Raw genomic sequence first — 19075 nt, 5'->3', positions numbered from 1 at the left:
TGGCGTTGGAGAGACTGGTCAGATACACATGCATGCTCTGCGATCATGGAAACAGTTGTCTCTCTGTGTACTTCCATGCTCCCTACAGAGTGCAGTACAGATGTCCTTGTGTACCTTCAGTACTGGGAGGAGCATCTGCCCGCTTCCTGCAATGCTTTCTGGCTTGAATTCAGATGAGGCACGAATAGCTGATGCCTGCTCAGATGCTTACAAATGCCAAGTGGCCTTGGCAGCCACCTGTTCCAATTTCTTTGGTTCTGAGTGGAACTCATCAGAAAGTCTTTTCCTTTTAGTAGCAGAGTTTAGCCCATTCATATCCTGCTATCTGTCTGTACTGATGTCTATTGCATTGGGCTCCAGTGCTTTCTGCCTTCTGTCTTCTGAATGTGTTTCCTTTTGTGTGTCTTGCTATTCAGCATTTGTGCTGCTAAGTACTGCCTGCTTTATGCTGCAACCATACCTTCCTGTGCTGGACTGTTCCTAGGACATGTCCCATTGAATGTCTGACTAGTTAAGTATGCCACCCTCCTCACTTGGTAACTGTACACAGTTGGTGACAGATAATGCCACATTTTTACCCGCTGGGCCTAATGCCCAAATAAAGCCTTGTGACTTGGTGTGTCTGGTGGCTCAGCTCCGACACAGTGCACTTAAGACTTCTTTCCCCAGAGTGGGCAGTTGCACTCCTCCCTGGGGCCCTGGACAGATGAAGGTGACAGTGGGGCTCCCCCTTTCTATTCTGCTCACAATGGTGACTCATGACATTTCTGCCTGTCCCTGGCCAGGCCTCCATCCCCTCCTCACACCACAGACCATCAGAAACCCACCATGAGCTTTTAAAAGCTCTATTGCTTACAGACAAGTAACCATGCAGGCTGTGGGCCGACTTGGTCTTTTTATTCTTGTAACCCACACCTTATAGCCAGTTATAAGCTCTCTCTATTGACAGCAGGAGCCTATCAGCCCTAATCCTCTGGTGGGTCCCAAGACACAGTTAAATATGCTTCCATGCCTTCATGGTGACTTTCCATCTGTCCCACAGCTTCCCTGGCAATGGTGGAGAAGCCCTTGCTTTATTCCCTCATCTCTGTTGCTTCTTTCTAAACACCTGCACCCTGCACTACCCGGCACTCATGGCACTGTGAGTGTGCATGTACTGCACATTCTAACTGCTCATAGGAGCTGCATCAGCACACCTGGCACTCAGGGATGCCGTGTCTACCCATATGAACTACATCTTCCACATGACAGACATGGCTCTCACAGCCGATGCTGTTTGGCCTCTGCCATGGCTCTCCCTCCCTGTGTTCTGTGATCTCCTGCCTCCCTCCTGGACAGCTGCATTTCCTCACTCAGCCCCATCATTGCTGCTCTGGGCCTACACATGTCCCAGGTTCTAAGTACAGTTAAATTCCACTTTCTGACAAACTGTGAGCTCAGGGTCAACTTCTTTGCCTATGGATGTCTCCATCCTGCTCCCCAGACTCCTTCCTTTGATCTCCTATCAGAGCCAGCTCCATACCTGAGGTGACATGGAGGGGAGAACAGGCCTCTTACTTTGCTAGGAGTCAATCTCACAGCCTTGCTGCAGGTACAATTAGAACCACTGTTTCCTCCATTGAGACCCAAGACTTAGTCTCACAGCAAGCATGACCTGCGTCTAGCCATAGGAACAGGGACCCTAGTGCCCACTGTAGTCCTGTGGACCAGGACAGTACCTGAATCCTGCTCTAAGGAGCTAAGGTCTGCTGGCCCACTGCTGCAGCCTAAGGTCTAGTACTACCTGGCAGGAAGCACCCCACCAACAAGCAGGTTACCTGATCCTCCCCTTCCCAAGGTCTCTTCCTGAAGCCTGTGCCCCACCATCTCCTGGCAAACAGCTTTAAGCAATCCACACAATGCTGGTCCTCCACCAGAGGCCATGTGCCTCCTGCTTGTGGCTTGGTTCTGCTCTACAGAAGTTTGCAGTTTTGTTTTGATTCCTGCCACTTCTGCATGGTCTGCAGGGAAGGAGTGGGAAGTACTGGCTCACATCACAACATTCAGAGCAAACATGGACCCTCTCATTTGCATCTGCAGCCTCAGGTTTATGCTCAACAACCCCCCACCCCCACGAACAATTCTCTTCCCCTACTGAACCTGCAGCAGGTTCCTAGCCACTATCTGGTAGCTGGCCCCCCACCTCACTGTTCAGCACTGGCTTCCACTGTGGCCACTCTTCTGACCCACAGCATAGGCCAATGATTGGAGCATAAGCCCACAGTGAGGTTCTGACCTAGAGTCACCTCAAACCCAGCTCTTTAGGAGCAGCACATCAAGTGGGCTTCATTTTTATTATTTGCAGTGTTAGGGATAGAACCTAGAGCTCTACCAGTGAGCCATACCCCAGCCCCTCACTGGGGGATTCTAGGCAGGGGGTAGAGCCACACTCCAGCCCCTCACTGGGGGATTCTAGGCAGGGGCTCTACCACTGAGCCACACCCCAACCCCTCACTGGGGGATTCTAGGCAGGTGCTCTACCACTGAGCCATACTCCAGCCCCTCACTGGGGGATTCTAGGCAGGGGCTCTACCACTGAACCACACCCCAACCCTTCACTGGGGGATACTAGGCAGGGGCTCTACCACTTATCCCCTCCCTTGCCTAAGACCTTTCCCTTCACCACCACAATTCATATCCTGTCTCTACCGTATATGCCCAGTATAGCCACAGTCATCCTATCACACATTTGTTCTACAATGTGTCGTGACAATCTGCCATCACCTGGTTTCAGGCCCTAGGACCTTGGCTTCATGAGGCAACTCCTGTCCTCCCTTTTGAGGGCATCTGCTCCCTTCCAGCCAAATTTGGGACTGGTAGACAAGGGAAGAAGGGAAGAGATCTAGTTGTGCATGAATGTTGTAGCCTGTACCTATTTTCTACTTCACTGAGGAAAACCTGGGTCTAGAGTCAGTTATAAAAACAAGAAAACATGGGACTAATTGGATTGCGTCTTCAGGGACCCTGCCAAATGCCTCAAACCACGGGCCAGATTCCAAACTCATCCTGCTAAAAGGATTTCACACACAAAGTGCTTTTTGGAGGGTTCTTTTGCAGCTGAGCAGTGGGCCCCAATGCACATGCCTGCCAAGTGAGGGGGGAACAAGGTGAAGAGGAGCCCTGTGCATGCTGGGTGAGGGTTGCTTCACCACCTGCCACTGCCCCATCTCCGGTTTTGTTCAAACTGAATGTCCTAGAGAGGCTGGCACTGCCCACTCTATTCTCCAAGACCAGTGGGCACATGAGTATTCTCCCTTTTGGCACTTTTCTGGCAGGGCAGACACTGCTCCTGACATTCTCCACATCCGGGTGGAGCTGGACACCAGGCTCTGGGGACAGTGAGCATGCATCTCTCAGTAGGCTATGCTTGTTTATAATGGGGCTGGGGATGCTGCCTGCTGCCCATCAAGACTGTGGTTCCTCGAGAGCAAACATTCACCCAGGTCTGCGAGCTATAGGTAGAAGTTGAGGATGGCTGCTCTTCCTAGCTAGGCTCTCCACCTCCAGGCTCCTATTGCAGTGCTGTCCTTCCTACTGCATACCATTTAGGCTCCAGGACTACAGAGCAGAGAGCAGGGACGGTATCCCAGGCCTGGCACGATAATATGATGACGGACACACCAGTCCCTAAGGTGGGGCAGAACTCACTCTAAATCAGGGCAGGGAATGTGAAGGACCCAGCCTGCCACTGACCTGAGCAAATGACATAGACTTTTCTGGGGCCTCTGTCTTTTTCCATCCTAACAGCCCCACCAAGGACTACTATAGAATCTAAACAGCACATTGACCAACAAGCCTATCAGACCAAACTCCCAAATGCTGGTCCTGCTGCTGTGCCTGAAGGAAGACCCTTTTACCTCCTCTCTCCTGCCCCCTGTACCTATGCTGCCCACTCATGAATCAGGCACTGAAACTGCAGACATAAGTGGGAACTAGTGGTACATGCTATAATCCTTGCACTTCGGAAGTAGAGAAAGGAGAACCAGCATCAGCTATGTAGTGAGTTTAAGGCTATCCTGGGCTCATGAGACCACATCTCAAAAATACAAAAGGTACTCACAGAAATATCCAGGGTAGAACCCACATCAGCTTCTGCTATCAAAGCATCTTTACACCTCATGCTGGCACACCTCATCACAGGTGCAAGGACGCACCACACTCCTCCTTTGGACCAGGGACATGACGTGATGTTAAAACTCTAACTTCTGTCAGTTTCTGCTCTCCCCTACCCTGTTCCTCATCTGAGCTCTCACGGGCACAGTCGGGCAGAGGCTGAATGAGAGGAAACGCAGGTGATCTCAGGGTTTGGCTTTACTGAAGCCAGCAGGCCTGCTGGGGCAACATTCCCCTAGGACGTTTTTGTGATCTCTGACTTCTCAGTGTGGAGAAGGGACAACAATAGGGCCCCTGCTCTAACAGCTGGATGAACCAAAGACTCTTGGGTCTCTGCTTGGGCCAGGTCATGTCTGAAGGAGTGCAGAGGGAACCACAGGGTGAGCACTGTCTCTGTGGGAGTCTTAGAGTCTAACTTCAGTCAACCTGGGGCTGCCATACAGGAAACCTCGGTGCAGGGGGAGCAGGTAGAGCTTGGGTCACGGGGTCTGAGTCAAATAAGCAATCTACAGTATCACTGTAATTCTATTGAAACTGCAAACACTGGCTGGGGGTGTGGCTCGGGGACAGTGCATGTGCAGCGCTGAGCTGGATTTCCATGCACAGGGGAAAAAACAGAAACAACAAAACAAAACAGAACACCACCTAAAACTGGGTTGTTGTTGTTGTTGTTTTTTTGTCTGTTTGTTTGCTTGCTTTTTCATTTTTTTATTTTTTTGCTTATGCTAAAATTCATAGGAAACTGCAAGGGATTCTGAATAGTCAAGGTGATACTGACGGGGTACAATGGCTATTTTTCTTGTTGCTACAACAAAATCCCTGACAAAAGCAACTTAATGAAAGAAGGTTTATATGGCTCACAGTCTAAAGGTACACAGTCCATCACGGTGGAAGAAGCGTGAGGTGGCTGGTCACATCACATCCACGGTTAGGAAGCAGGGAAAGATAGACACTGGTGCTCAGTTCACTTTCTCCTTTTAATTCTGTCCAGGTCCCTGGCCTAGGGAATGATGCCGCACACATCTGGGTGGTCTCCCTACCTGAGTTAACCCAATCTAGAAACTCCCCCAGACAGATGGACATGCATGGAGGTTTGTCTTCTGGGTGATTCTACATCCTGTGAAGTTGACAATCAGATTTAATCACATTGCAGGGGTGGGAACACAAAGTCGGAAGGTTCACATAAACCTAAGAGCAGGACACAAAGACAACAACTGAGGCACTGGCATAATGAAGAAGTCACAGGCTGAATTAGACGCAAGTCCAGCAATGAACACAAACTAGTATGGCCAGCTGGTCATCAATGAGACTACAGAGCGGGGAGAGGACAAGTGGACATACATGCACACACGGGAGTGAGGCTGAAGCCCTAACTCATGCCATATTTAAAAAAATTACTTAAAGTGGATCAGAACTAAAATGTGAGACCAAAGTCACTAGAAGGAAAATTTACAGAAAGGAAAGATGGAATGAAAGACACATGGGGGAGAATGAAGGACTGGATCTTCCCAGCTTTGGATCCAGCAATGGTTTCTGAGCTATGACAATAGATAACGTGGGCCTCACCACTACATCACATTTCTGTTTGCCAAAGGACGCTGGAGTGAGAACGGTCTACAGGATAAGCTGCAGCATTGCTGAAGCTGAGCTCAGAGAGTGGTCAAGTGTGCAGAATACATGAAGAACTAACCACACAGCAGAACGCACAGCTTGGCGATGGGGTGAAGGGGGGCAGGATGCAGCTCAGTTGGCAGTGTGCTTGCCAATTAAGAACAAAAGGCAGAGAACAAATACAGGCCACTTCCATCATTCCTTGTATTGGAACTTCATCTTCCTGGCTAGTCTGGCTGGAGGCTACTCGCCATGGCAGCTCTCACAGAAGCAGACTCTGATCCTGTTCAGAGAGCTGACCTCTCATGTGTGATTAAGATGAACATCCCCGGGGATTGCAGGAGGCTGTCTGGTGGCTGAGACCCCCTTCCTCTCCCCATGTGAGAAGCCCTAACACTTAAGACAGAGCTCTCTGGCAGCTCAGGAAGGCACAAATTCAACCTACAGCAGAACCAGGGATGCTCTTCCAAGAAAACTGCCCACACTGGGCCCAGACACCCACTGGCTCTGTGCAGCCCAGCCCCGGGCCCTGCCCTGCATCTCTATCCATAGGCTCCACCAGCTTTCTGCTCTGCCCTGAAGCATCATTGAGATTCAATTCTAAGGATGCTCGTGGCTGCCTCCCCAGCAAGACACAACTCTCAATAGAGATCATGTGTTGTGGTTTGAGTGGTTCATGGTTTGATTCTGGGAGTCATACTTAATTCTACAAAGTAATAACCAGAGCAGGAGCTCAGCGCCCTGCCCTTTGGGCCAGCAGTTGTAATTAATGAAGCCACTGCTGGGCACCAGTGTGAGCATGCCCATCTGTATAATATGCCTAAGCAGTTTTGTCATCCAATGTTCGATAGACAACAGTCTCCATCTGGGCCAAGTACACAGATGGTGATGACGGGACCAGGGCTAGGGCTCTGGAGGGCTCTCAAGCTACCACCAGCTCTCTAAAGCCTACTCTGGGAAGATGTCTCAGGTCTCCAAGAGGTTACTCTGAGATGACAATGAAAATTCTGAATGGAGTCCACTGTTCAGGTCGGCTCTAGGCCCACTGGGACCCAGGGAAGTGTCTGAAGTGCTGCTTCTTGGTAAAGGGAGAGAGGGGCCTTAAGCTGAAGTCTCTATTTCCTCTTCAGGCTGGAGAAAGATATGGGGTACCTGAGGCTGCATAGCCAGTGCCAGCCACCAGGCACCTCGCTCCTGGATGCAATGGGCCACCTAAGTGGGAAGCATTCAGAGAGGCCAGCTTATAGTTTCTACCCAGGACAGCCAGCTCATCACTCCAAATCCACGAAAGGGAATTCTGGCAGCTCTAGAGGTGCCCAGCCCAGGGAGTGGGCTGCTGCAGAGCAAGCTGGCTGAACCCCATGAGGGATAGATAGGTCAGCAGCTGGAAGGCAAGTGGCAGGGTATGCGCTGAGTCTGTGTAACTTCACTCTAGGGACGCCACAGGCCAGGCCTGGAAAAGTCCAGTATCTCAGATGCAAAGGACTGAGACAGAGTGGAAGGCTGGGGAGGTCCAGAAACAATGTGAACAGCTCTGCCAGCAGGACACACTGGAAACTATCAACCCATTTTAGTGGGGCTTCTGCTCCTTCTATTGAGCATGTGCAGGGTGCACCCTCAGCAGGCAGGGAGGGTCTAGGGGAAGACATTCAGGTAGAAAATGGGGCAGTGACCACTAACTTGGTCATGCAAAACAGCAGGGTATCTGTCCCCTTCAGGGTAGTGGCATGAGGAGGGGGGTGACTGGACCCGCAATGGGGCCAGTTCCTTCAGAGCTTCCAATGTGCAAAGCTGGGTTGGGAACCAGGAAACAACTTCCCTAGAAACCTAATTGGCCACTGGGCTCTTGGCTTCTAGATGGTAAACCCACGAGCTTCTGCTGCTTTCAGCTGCCTGGTACTACATGCCTTTGTGTTAGCACAAGATCAGCCCAATGTAAAACCACGGAGCCTTCCTGTTCCCTCAGAACAAGCCCAGGGAAGCAAGAGCTCAAGGACACGCTTGCACAACGTGGCACCTGCCTCAGTCTGCATGCCGTGCCTGCCAACAGAGGCATATACTCAGAATGGGAGAAAGGTAGGAGCTTCACCACCAGCTCTGTGGAGGACCACAAGAGGGTTCAACTGTGGAGTCAAGTACACAGACCTTCTCATGACATGTCACAAAGAGCCTGTTCCAACAACGACAGACACCACAGAGTGGCAGCAAGTTAACTGGCCATCCAGCCTGCAGAACCAGTGCGCAGTCCCCATGGGAGGTTCCCTACACACCATGTCCCTCCAGAATGTGCTGCCCAGTGACACATCAGGATAGTCACTGAGACAGGATGAACATGTCAGTCTCAGAAGCAGGATGGGCTGACAGGAAGTGGTTGGCTGGGGTCACACTGGCAGGCTGTGAGCAGGCCAGACATATGGGGAGAGCATATGAAACAATGGTCCCCAGTACTCATTTCTATGACATCCTGACTCAGAATGCCACCCTAAACAGGCCTTTCCCAGATAGGCTGTCACACAGCCCTCGACTCTTATGAGCAGCCAGAGCTCTAAGAGACCAGATGCTGGGGATCACACACTGCACACAGTCCTCAGAATACAGGTCCTTCTCCATATGGAACCTAAGGGCCTAAAGTGCTGGGATCTTCCCCCCCACCCCCAAGATTTAGGGCTGGAGAGACGACTGCTATTCTTGCAGAGGACCAGTGGTAGCTCACAACCACCTGTTAACTCCGGTTCCAGAGAATTCCAACTCTCTTTAAGGTAGATATGACACATACCTTTAATTCCAGCACTTGGGAGGCTGAGACAGGTGAATCTCTATGAGTTCCAGGCCAGCCTGGTCCATGGAATGAGTTGCAGGAGAGTGAGAACCCAAGGATACATAGAGAGACACTGTCTCAAAAAAAATTGTTATTTTTGTTTTTATGCATGAGTATTTTGGCTACACGTATGCATGTGTGCCATATGTATGCCCAGTGCCTGTGAGACCAGAAGAGGGCATGGATCCCCTGAAACTGGAGTTACAGATGGTTGTGAGTCACCATGTGGGAGATAGGAATGGAACCCTAGGTCCTCTGTAAGAGCAACAAGTGCTCTTAACCACTGAGCCATCTCTCCAACACCCTCCTATGCACACACAGTCTCTTGTTTATTTGTGATCAGGTCGCATGTACCCCAGGCTGGCCTTGAGCTTATGATGGAGCTGAGGATGAACTTCTAACGTTCCTGCTTTTACCAACAGAGTGCCAGGATTATGTGCATGTTCCACCGTACACCACGCAGTGCAAAGAATGGAATCCAGAGCCTCATGCCTGCCCAGGTGAGCACTTGGCCAGCCAAGGGCCAGCCCCCTGCTGTCAGTTCATCACCCCGAGCATCTGCCTGTGAGGAGAATTCACCTGTAATGTGCTCCTTTCTGGATGGCCACAGAGAGGGAAATGATATGCAGAAGTTACCCTCGGAGATGGCACAGGGTAGAGTGAGCGAGTGGTCAGCAGACGTACCAGACCCATTCTACCACAGTCTCTTTGGGGGCACAGGCCCCCTCCTGATCTACTAGCTCCATTGGGAGTAAGGCACAGAGGGCAAGGAGGAACCATTAGGGGGAAATGGTAATCAAGAGAAATGACTGCTTAATTACACTTGATGGGGTGGGGGTGGAAGGGAGATGCCTGGTAAGACAGAAAATAAATCCACATTTCTAGCTCCCTGAAGTCTATAAAATATTGGAGGCTTTTTATGGTTGTAATCAAAAACCTCATTTCTCTAGCCACTGCTAGCCGGATCTAATTAGGGTGAGGCATTCTAACAACGCAAGCCTGGCCCGGGACGTTGCTCGTTGTGGTATTAATTGCATTTAAAGAGGAAGTATGAACCACACTCAAGCTCACTAATTAGTGTGAGGTTACTAATTAATAACACAAAGTCAAGCTGCCTTTGTCCTGCCATTAGCGATTAGCTCAATATGGCACAGCTCTCCTTCTACCACTTGTGAACAAGCCTGGAGTCAGATTCCAGCAGAGGGCTGGGAGCTGCAGGGATCAGGCCAAGTACCCAGGCTGTGCCCCTGATCATGCTGGATGCCTGTGTGGTTCCTCTACATGCAGGTCACAGGAGTCTCCTGCCCAGGGTCAGATGGTACTGGCTCAAATGCTCCATCTCCACATCTCAGCCTCAGGAAGAGAGGGCTCGGAGGCAGGCTGAGCAGCCCACTGCCAGCTCCAGGGTGCACTTGCTCCTTTGTCTCTGGTCCTTCTCCATGAAGAAAAGAGCTACTAAAGCCTGAGGAGTTGGCAGGCAGCGGGCACCTTGCAGGCAACTCACTTGTAACCTTGGGAAAGAGGTTACAACCAGAGGAGGGTGGACCCGGGGCCCATGCACAGGGAATGGGAGGGGAGGTGGCCACCACAGGCTGAAGGTAAACAGGATGTTAGAGGGGGGCCTTCAGGCTGGCTTCACCACAGTTCCCTGGGAGACACTGCTAGACACCTGTCTTCTACAGGTCTAAGGACATGAAATGACATCAACTGCATCTCTTGGGAGCCACAGCAGAGAGAACCAGGAGCCACAACCGGGCGGGGGGCACTGGAAATGCAAGTTTAAGTCTAGAAAAGGGGGCAGTTGTTGTGGGTGTGCCTCTAATCTGAGCACTCAGGAGGCTGAGGCATGAGAATCACGAGTTTGAGGTTAGCAGCCTGGATTACAAAGTGGGACCTACACTCAAAACACCAACAACAGGGCTGAGACGAAGGTTCCGTCATGAAACACTACCTCACAGGCAATGAGGACCTTAATTCTGACCCTCAGGACCCACATAAAAAGCCAGGAGTGGTGGATAATGCTTATAATCCCAGCAATGGTGGGATGGGAGGTGGAGAGTCAGATCCCTGGGGCTCATGGACTGGCTAGCCTAGCCTAGGTGCCAACGTGCCAGACCAATGAGAAACACCTGAGATTCTCATCTCACGTGCATGCACACACACATTCATATGTGCACACATGCACTCAAATATGTACTAACAGACACAAAGAAACAAAGTAAGTAATAAGTAATCAATAACATGGAGGAAAGAAAAGTAGTTGCCAGCAGTGAATGCAGCGGTGAGGGCTTCCAGAGGGGACAGAGAATGAATGACTGGGCATGGGGTCACTGCTGTGTGGTGGAGCTGGACATGTAACTTGTGCGATGCACTGCTCAGCAGAATAGTGCTCCTGAGATGCAGGTCTGCTGCTCTGAGGAAACCTCCCTCACCAAGCTCGGTGTGGCCAGGAGACAGGCTGCAAAGATGCCCCTAAACCCTGCAGCATATGCAGGAAGGATGGAGACTGTGAGACAAACACACGTGTGACCAGCTATGTCACAGGTCCCCAAGAACTGCCACTTCTCATTTTCCTCTTAAATGGGAAGGAGACGAGAAGGGAAATAAATAACTTGAAATGACCTAAAATTAGGCAATCAGAGGCAGAGATCAAACACTGGGCTGAGGAGGCAGCTAAGGCTGCAACCCTAAACAAACACGAAGAAAATCTGCCCCAGGGGCCAGCATCCCATTCAGCAGCATCAGAGAGATATGGGCATCTTAGAGCCTGTGGCACCTGCCCCTCTCTCAAGGGTCAAAGACAGCCATGTTTCACTATAAGCTTGCATTGACCATTGTCTTAGGGTTTTTGTTGCTATGATGAAACATGACTAATGGCAACTCAGGAGAAAAGGGTTTATTTCACTCACAGTTCCATATAAAACATCATCAAAAGCAGTGAGGGCAGGAACTCAAACGGGGCAGGAACTGATGCAGAGGCCATGGAAGAGTGCTGCTTACTGGTTTGCTCCCCATGGCTTGCTCAGCCTGCTTTCTTATAGAACCCAAGACCAGCAGCCCAAGAGAGGCACCACCCACAATCGGCTGGGTCCCCCCCCCCCCCCCCGCATTGATCTCTAGTTAAGAAAATGCCTTACAGAGAGATCTTATGACTGCATTTTCTTAATTGAGGCTCCCTCCTCTCTAATGACTCTAGCTTGTGTCACGCTGACATAAAACTATCCAGCACCACCATTGTCCCCAAGTCCCCTACAACCAGGGGTAAGCAAAAAGGCAGGGCTGGGCTACAGAGATAGACCAGGGAGAAAAAGCACTTGCTATACAAGCTAGAGGACATGAGTTTGCTCCTCAGCACCCAAATGAAGCTGGAATTGGTAGCAAATGTCTATAATCCTAGTCCTCCTTCCTATGGAAGGATGGGGGTGGAGACAGAGCTCACAGGACAGCTAGCTGGGCACACAGTGGTAATGAAACACTGTCTCAAACAAGCTGGAAGGCAAGGGCCTATCTCCTCTGACTAGATGCCAAGGTGCATACGATGTCAATACAGACTGACACAGGTCAAGTCCCACCCTGTCAGAGACCCCAGGATTCTAAGTCAATCTCTAAGGGGGTCCAGGCACTATTGTTTCACAGGTACTAGGAGTTTCAATAAGGGATACAAGATGAGAGGACCAGCGAGACTTTAGCATATGCCACTTTGTGTACCCCACAGTCACGCACCAAGATGTGGAAGCCTGTGAGACGGACTTCCAGGAGCTACCTAGTACTAAGTGCCCAGGAACAGCTTCTGCACCCTGCCCCTAAAATGGACACAGGACCTACAGTTCCTCCAAAGTGACATGGGAAATACAGGGCAAGCAGCCTTGCTTCTGTGCAAAGTGGACCCTGGGTGACAGCAAGCTACTTAGCCACAGAACCCTGGGCCTGGCATGTGCTTAGCACAACTCATTTCTAATTCGTCTTGGCCTCGTGTACATTATGAAAACAAGGCCCCGGGGTACATTCCAATTCAGGTCAACACCAAGGAAGCCAGGCGTGTTGATGCACAGAACATCAGGGTCTCCCCGGGCTGTGCAGACTGATGCTTAGCTCACAGAAACTCCACACCCCTGCACATGGCTTCCCCAAGGCAACAGCAAACAGGCCACCACTAAAGGAAGCTGGACACTTGGATCACAGGGATGAAGCCCAAGAGGCCACACGTGGAGACAAAAGGGCTACCTCACTAGGCAGCCCACAACCAACACTGTCTGGGTAGAACAAGGTCATACCACCCCTGACAACCTCCCAAAGTTAGAGACCCACCCCACCCACTGACAGATACCACGCTCTGTAGTCCACAGACCCTCCTCCACACTCACTGCTAGATATAACACCCCACAATCTATAGGACCACCCACTCTTTGCTCCCACACTCTAGACCAGAGGCTTGCCTGGCCTGCCACCTCTGACCACAGCCCCAGGCACCTTCCCCTCCCCCATGCTATCTTAACTGCCAGCTACCAGCTGACTGGCACTCCGCTGCTTAGGCCCTGCTTGGTCACAGTCTGACTCCCATGCTGATAGCAACACATTGTGTCCACAGCACCTGGTGAGTGGGTAGTGGGCACACCCAGCATTGTACAATCTCCCCTGGTTCTGTATTCCACCACTGGTCTCTCCCACGCCCAGATCAGAATCTCAACTGTAGCCCAGAACCCTCAGAGTCCCACAAGCCCACACAGCACCAAGTGACCCCCACTCAGTACTCACCGTGTCGGCTCTCTGCTTCTGAACCCCAAGGTCCTCCAGGGCCTGAGACAGCTGAGCCTGCAAAATAAGACCAAGAGGATCAGGGTTGAGGGGAGATGCCTGCCAGCCTTGGGGTGAAAGGCTCACCTCAGCCTCCAATCCATGCTGAGTCGGCTAGGGCCACACTGCCACCTTTGTCAGGCCCTGGGTAGTGTGAAATCCTAAGCTCACAGCAATTCCTGCTGTGCAGCCATACATGGAAGAAGGCCTGAGGAGGAAGTCGGCCAGCCGCCTCCTGCAGTCTCCCATTCTAGAAGCACTAACTAAGGTAGGGGCTCCCCAGCACAGTCACTGCAGGCAGACTGGGAAGGGGCAGGGCAAACCCCTACCAGGGACACTAGGCCTACTGTCCCAAAAGAAAGAAGGCTGTGCTTGAGCAGCAGGAGCAGCAGCGTCACCGACTACGAGTCCACAGGGCTCTACACCCAGAGAAGGACTGCCTCCCAGAGGGTGCCCACCCCCCCCCCCCCGGGCTTTAGCAACCAGGTAAATGGAGCAGGCTATTGGAGGCTGCCCTGCTGGAGGCCGCAGCAGAACAAGCACAGACTCAATTCCAGCACAAGGCTGCGAGAGCCTAAGGGTCAAGAGCCCAGACCTTGGCTTCAGGGTGCCACGGGCTCCGTCTTCTTGAACTCACAACATTGCCTCCCACTGTAACAGCACACACACCTCAGTGACTGAACGCATCTGTTCTCACAGGCCCTGGTAGAGCCTTCCCTGGCAGGCAGTAAGTGGCATGGCCAAGATGCTTACAAAAATACATCCCAACCACAGGTAGCTGCTGTGAGCCATCTATAAATGTACACCACTTACAGAGCAAGGATGTGGTCACTGTCACTGAGCTGGAAGGACGCTTCCTGCCCAGAGCAACAGAACTACCCTGTTCTCAGCTCTGCAACAGGCAAGGGAACTCCTTCCTGTGCTCTGTCTACTGTGAGGATGGCCCTCCTCCTCTGGGGGCTGCCACAGGCTGGGCACCCTGCAGACACCAGGGCGACTCGGTGCCTATGGGTGTTCTCCTGGCACACCATGCCCTCCCGCAGAAGAGCTTTTCTTAGGAAAATGAGTCCAGAAGCCAAACGTCATGAATCGGCCAGTGGACAAGGCAGAATTTGAACTTGGGTCTAACCTGTGACTCTCAAGACTGGAAGAACTACAAGGCCTACATGTCTATCACCAGAGCACATGATCTTCCCCTCTGGTTTTGGAGCAGAGGGGATGGAGGACAGGGACTGGCATCCCCTGCACCTGACTGGCCTCAAGGACACACACGGATCTGCTACAAAGTGGTGAGGGGAAAAACAAACAGTGTGACAGCAGAGCGGGCAAAGAGGCAAACAGACATCTCCCAAAAAGGAAACGCACACAGAAAGGTAATTAACATGGTTAGCAATTAGCCAAATGCAAATCAGGACCAACAGCGAAACACCACTCTGCGAAGACAGGGCTGGCAGAGCCCAGGAAGTGCTGGGGCGCTGAAAGGGAAAGGGATGGGAATTAAGCGAGTCTCCATGATGGTGACAGTGGCAGCCAAACTGAAGCAACTCGGATGACCTGGCTTCTCCGTAGGGTTTCATGTCTCATAACCTACCCCAGGTATATCTTCAAAGGACTGAGAGACACACGCCTGGGCTGAGGAAATGGCTCAGCGGATAAAGCGCTTGCCACATAATGGTGAGAATCTGAGTTCAGATCCCAAACGGCCATGTAAAAGTAAACACAGTAGCACACATCTGTAAACCCGGCGTTTCTACAATGAAATGGAAGGCAGAAGACAGATAGGACTCCCTGGAAGTTCTCAGGCCAGCTGGCCTGGTGTTCAGAGTGTGAATAAGAGCTCCTGCCTCAAAGACACGGAAGGTAAAGACCAGTGACCTCGGCATACTAGAATGCACTCTCCCTCTCTCCAGTTAGCTTTAACCGTGGCCTTGGCCAAGGTAGGGTGGTGACAACCTTCCTTCTATGACCACCACATCTGTAGACAGAAGAGGGGCTGGCGGCCACCACAGCTCCACTAGCACTCCCTCCAACACCTGCATCAGGAGATCAGGAGATAACCAGAGTTCCCCAGAGGACTATTAGAAAACACTTACTCCAGACAGCCATGCTTGGTGGGATAGTTAGCCAGAATCAAACACTATGCACATGACATGGCTCCCCTAGCAAGGGTTTCGTCTCTTGGATCAGCCGAGCATGGCTGGCTGAGGAAGCCTTCAGAGCACACGGCCTGGGAGGACAACAGAGTAAGCAATAGCTCTGCTGTGAGAGACTGTTGTGAGAAGAAGACAGCTCAGTCATTACGCCTTCATCCAGAAGGCAGGTCCCTTCTGAGATCCTAGGTCATGCTCACCAGAGAGCACCTTAGTGAAAAGAGGATGGCTGGCTGTGAGCATCGTGTCTGTTCTCAGAAAGGACAGAAGGACAGAGTCCTGTTGGCAGCCGAGCACAGAGCCTCTGGAGAATGCTGCCTCCACCAAGACAGTACACATGATGGCCTAGGCCTTGCCAGGAGATACAACACAGAGCTGAGGATGGAGGATGGGTGCAATGCCCAACAGTGGGGATGGGCAGTCGCAGGGCTCATGTTGCAGGTATCTAGATCGAGAAAACATCTCCTTGTGGTGGCATCACAGTAAGTGTCCTACCCTTTGCAGTGACATAAGGGCCCATATGCTCGTACTTTCTCCTGAGACTTGAAAAGAGGGACAGACAGTCTATACATAGGAAAACAGCAGCAATTCACCTCAGTCCACCAGCTGTGCCTCATCTGTCCACAGCTGGCCCAAACATCTGGGCCACTGGCTAAGGCAGGCAGTTTGACTATCATCCCTCTGTTCACATGGCACTAGCTACCAACTCTGCCCAGCAAACTACTACCATGAAGGGGGCAAAGCCCAGCTTTGAGGCTACACACAGGGAAGACTGGTTGGCAGACTGGTCCAGAGACGGGCCCAGGCTGGATATGGTAACAGCAGCCCAGGACAGGCTCTAGAGAGGCAGACAACAGTGCTGGGCCAGCACAGCTGTAGTTGTCTCAGGTGTGGTTAAGGTGACAGGTAGGCTAGCACACCTTTCTTACCCCAGCAGAAGCACTGACAGCGCTGGCCATGGTCCCCAGTCAGGCCCTGGGGACTGTGTGTGTTCAGACACAAGCCCTGGACATGCGCCACCTGTGACATTCCATCCTGCACAGAAGCAGGGCTATTTTTATCCTGAAGTGAGAAGCGGCGGCCTGATGATCTAGCACCCCTGCAGGAACACAGACAGCTTGGAGGGGGAGGCAGTAAAACCTGCAGAGGATGCAGGCTGGGACAGGCCATCCCAAGCTCTGAAGGGGGCTGGTATTACCTTCTGCAACACCACAGCATAGCCTAGCTGGGAGAACCCCTGAGACAAGAATATAAGCCCTATATGGACCCAAGCAGGCAGAGTCTGCCCAAGGACAGAGTTAACACTGAAGAAGCCAAGACTCAGAGGCTCGGCTTTTCCTTGGGGTATGAGTGTAGCCATGGATGCAGGAGTCTCTCCCTTCTACACGGATGGCAGGCACAACACCTGCTTCTGGTGGCTGCAGAGCAGCCAGCTCCTGAGTAGACAGCATACTCTGGCATTCAAAGTTGCAGACTGTGATATGGGTTATGGGAGTGGAAGCTCTGAGGGCAGCAGTGGGCTCTGCTGGAATGGAGGAGACAAATGGCCCCACCCTATACCATCCCACTCCATTCAGGGTTAGTGATTCCATAGAGACCACTCTCTAGCAATCCTAGGCACTTAACTTGAGACAGGAGATTCCCAGGCTCCAGCCCACACAATGGATCCAATATTGACAGGGGGTCCTGGTCTACAAGTGTTCCCACAAACCCTGCAGGGGTGCTGACGGAGCTCAGATCTGGGAACTGCGGTGGTGGACAGTCAATCTGGCATGCAGCTGGGATTCCAATGGCCGCCTATCATCTGTGTGACCTCTACAAAGGCTGTCTTAACATCTGATCTCAGCTCTTAAGAGTATTTGTCCTTTATCTATGAGATGGGCCCAGTGGGCTAGGGCTATAGGCAGTGGCAGAGTGATTTCCTGGCACACATAAGGCTCCGGGTTCCTCCGGTGACTCCCTTCAACCTCCTGGATTCACTTCTTGGAACTCTTTGGAGCTTCTCCACCATGCTGCACCCACAGTGCGGTCCTCTCACCAGAAAGCAGCATGCCAGGGCGTTTGTGAGGAAGTCTCCATGTAGCTAGCAGCGCTGTAATCTGTTTTAATTAAATACGCTGGAAACACAACTCAGGTGACGCGTGGCATCCAAGTGCCACACACTTGTATTTATGGCTCCGTCGACAGAGGACTCGTGATATCTGCTTCCAACCTCCGCAGCCGCTTTATTAAATGGAATAAATAAAATCCGGGCAAAATGGCAGCAACCCTGCCAGAGACGGGCTACTGGGAGTCTCCCGCTCCACATTTCTAGTTTGTTTTGCTGAGCTGATTCTGCTGGAATCAAAGCATGCCTTGTGCTGGAACTGCTGAAGGACATTAGTCCCGGCCAGGACTGTCCTGAGAGGAGGGCCTGCCCACCCATGGCCAGCCCTGGGGCTGGCACATCTGGCAATGAACATTCCCAGCGCACACACACACACACACACACACACACACACACACACACACAGAGAGAGAGAGAGAGAGAGGGGGGGGGGGGCGGGGGGGACAGAGGGTAAAGTGGCTACCTCACAAGAATGAAAGCATGAGTTCAGATCCCCAGCACTCATGGAGAATGCCACGTTTGGCAATGGGCACCTGAAGTCACAGTGTGGGGAGCTGGGGACTGAAAGAGCCTGTGTACTCAACAGCCAGCTGGTCTGGCCACATCTGAACTCCAGGTCAGGGTGAAAGGAAGGCTCCAACATTGGCCTGACCTCCAGATGCACCAGTAATGGCATGCACACCCATACATGCACATGGAAACACATGGAAAACAGAAAAGACAAACAGAAGGGAAGACTAGGAACAAAAGTACAAAGGAAATAGGTGAAGGGGTGGAGAGGCAGAGAAAGAGGGGGGGCAGCACCACACACCCATGATGAAGCCTTGAATTACCTCATGACTAGTGATACTCTTCCTGTTTCCCTGGGCCCTCCTCCCTCTTGTCCATGAAACTGGGGAAAGAAATGCCTGTTCCTCGATGGTTGATGTGCAGTCAGACCCCACACTAGGGTGCTTCCTTGCACACACCTCTCCACTTTCCAACAACCCAGGACTGCACACATAGGCAATGTGAGGGCTCACTCTCCACTCTGCACTGCACAGGCAATGGTGAGGGCTCACTCTCCACTCCACTCCGCACTGCACAGGCAATGTGAGGGCTCACTCTCCACTCCACTCCGCACTGCACAGCACAGGCAATGTGAGGGCTCACTCTCCACTCCACTCCGCACTGCACAGGCAATGGTGAGGGCTCACTCTCCACTCCACTCCGCACTGCACAGGCAATGTGAGGGCTCACTCTCCACTCCACTCCGCACTGCACAGCACAGGCAATGTGAGGGCTCACTTTCCACTCCGCACAGCACAGGCAATGTGAGGACTCACTCTCCACTCCACTCCGCACTGCACAGCACAGGCAATGTGAGGACTCACTCTCCACTCCACTCCGCACTGCACTGCACAGGCAATGTGAGGGCTCACTCTACACTCCGCACTGCACTGC

General features: G+C 52.0%; 1 protein-coding gene across 1 annotated transcript in view; it reads right to left on the bottom strand.

The window, feature by feature from the left end:
• Nucleotides 1–19075, bottom strand: part of Mad1l1 (mitotic arrest deficient 1 like 1) — a 320097-nt gene that overhangs the window by 115504 nt on the left and 185518 nt on the right. Inside the window, exon 13 of the mRNA XM_041648485.1 lies at nt 13337–13393. Coding sequence (XP_041504419.1) covers nt 13337–13393 — 57 coding nt within the window. The remainder of the gene's footprint in view (nt 1–13336; nt 13394–19075) is intronic.

The sequence above is a fragment of the Microtus oregoni genome, unplaced genomic scaffold, assembly GCF_018167655.1.
Source record: "Microtus oregoni isolate MIOR12 unplaced genomic scaffold, Mior012 000003F_ref0000135, whole genome shotgun sequence".
Lineage (NCBI taxonomy): Eukaryota > Metazoa > Chordata > Mammalia > Rodentia > Cricetidae > Microtus > Microtus oregoni.
Note: the sequence above shows the minus strand (reverse complement) of the source record. Positions and strands in the feature narration are given on the sequence as shown.